General features: G+C 34.1%; 1 protein-coding gene across 1 annotated transcript; it reads right to left on the reverse strand.

Annotated features, from left to right (window-relative positions):
- Positions 1 to 221: 221 nt before the first annotated feature.
- On the reverse strand, positions 222 to 1069 carry LOC112906267 (ubiquitin domain-containing protein UBFD1-like). Its single transcript, XM_025980132.1, has 4 exons — positions 981 to 1069; positions 619 to 896; positions 409 to 560; positions 222 to 350 (listed from the first exon to the last, which is right to left on the reverse strand). Exons 1-4 carry the CDS (start codon positions 1067 to 1069, stop codon positions 222 to 224), a joined length of 648 nt encoding a protein of 215 aa, XP_025835917.1.
- Between the last annotated feature and the right edge of the window lie 398 nt (positions 1070 to 1467).

A 1467-nucleotide genomic window follows, 5' to 3' on the forward strand; every position in this document is an offset into this window, starting at 1 on the left:
CCTTCACCCCCATTGCCCCCTCCTTGGATCCGTGCATACTTTGTTAGCTATTTGTTTAGTTAGACCACTTGAATTTATGTACTGATTTCTTGGATTTATTAAATATTACCCTTTTGTGTTTAAATTTATATATTTAAAAACCGCCCCTTCGCGATATTTAAATAGTGACTAAAAGGGATTAAAATACAGACCAAACAATAAAAATNAGAAAATAACAATTATTAAACCTTTAAATTTCTTATTCCTGGCATAGCATCTTCAGGTACACCTTTGTCCAGTACTTTCTTATGAATTTTTTGTCGGCACAAAGGTTCCTTTGTGTTTGCTGGATTTTCTAATTCCGCAACATCCTTAAAACAATTACTTATTTAAGCAAGTCTATTTTCTCTCTTTACAAAACTCGACTACCTGTTTTGTGACAGAAGATACTGCCAGGACGTCATTGAGTGTAGACCCTACTAACATTATTTTTGCACCTTTGGTTATACCTACATTAGCTAAAGTTTGATTATCTTGTAAAAGACCTTTGTACATTAATTTCTGTAAAGATTCTGGCACACCTGCAATCGGGTTATGTTTTACAAAGGCAATATTTGATACAACAAGGGAAGCACTAACCCAACAATCCCTGTAATTTTTTTTTCAGCTCTGCCACAGTTGAATCTGAAGGAGCACTAACATCATGTTTATTTTTATTATAAACTACTTTAAAATCTAACAGTTCACTTGTAGAATCAACTTTTTTTTCATCGTTGGAGGACTCCGTTACCTCGGATATTTCAGTTTTGGGTATTTTACATTCTGAAGGCTCTTTAAAATCAGACTTTTCCTCCTTTGTATGATTTGAAACTGTGTTATCTATTTTATTTCCGTTCTCCGTACCTTTCAGAAACAAACTGTTTTAAATCTTCGAGATGACAAAATGGTTTTAGCTATTTAAAACAATCGGTCTGTTGGTCATACCTTCTCTGATTAGCAACAATTCTTTGTATCTGGGATATTCACTGGCGGGGAGTTGAGAGCCGAATATAGAGATGTCTGAAAAATTCGTACAAATGCCTTCAGTCATATTTACATATAAATAATAAATAAAATAGGTATAAGTCCAACAAATGCAATTTAAAGCCTCTGGGGGTAGTACGCCTTGTTTAGTTTATGAATTTTCAGAGAAGCAAGAAACTATTACACATTTCTTTAACAGCAATTTTTTTTTTATTTGCCATACATATTGTTACATGGTATCTATAAATTCATATTTAGGATGTAAGCTAATACCTACTTATTTCCTCTGTCAAGAAGGTCAATTAGCTACCGTCTAAATAGCGGAATCAATAATTATAATCAAGAAGTCGAGAGTCGAATCCATGATCACAGAGATGGAGGGTGGTGAGACGGTTTACCGTCTTGACTCACCCTGTCATAGTTTTCTGCCATTTCTACGTCCTCCAATTATCTAATAAGGCGTAC

The sequence above is a fragment of the Agrilus planipennis genome, unplaced genomic scaffold (genome assembly GCF_000699045.2).
Source record: "Agrilus planipennis isolate EAB-ADULT unplaced genomic scaffold, Apla_2.0 scaffold176, whole genome shotgun sequence".
In the NCBI taxonomy this organism is placed as follows: Eukaryota; Metazoa; Arthropoda; class Insecta; order Coleoptera; family Buprestidae; genus Agrilus; species Agrilus planipennis.

Excerpts from the sequence above, each read along its gene's own strand:
- LOC112906267 (XM_025980132.1), bottom strand. The coding sequence starts at position 1,069 with ATGACTGAAGGCATTTGTACGAATTTTTCAGACATCTCTATATTCGGC. Across the intron at positions 561-618 it reads AAAATTACAGGGATTGTTGG|GTGTGCCAGAATCTTTACAG; the intron begins GTTAGTGCTTCC and ends ACCCGATTGCAG. Across the intron at positions 351-408 it reads TATCTTCTGTCACAAAACAG|GATGTTGCGGAATTAGAAAA; the intron begins GTAGTCGAGTTT and ends AATTGTTTTAAG.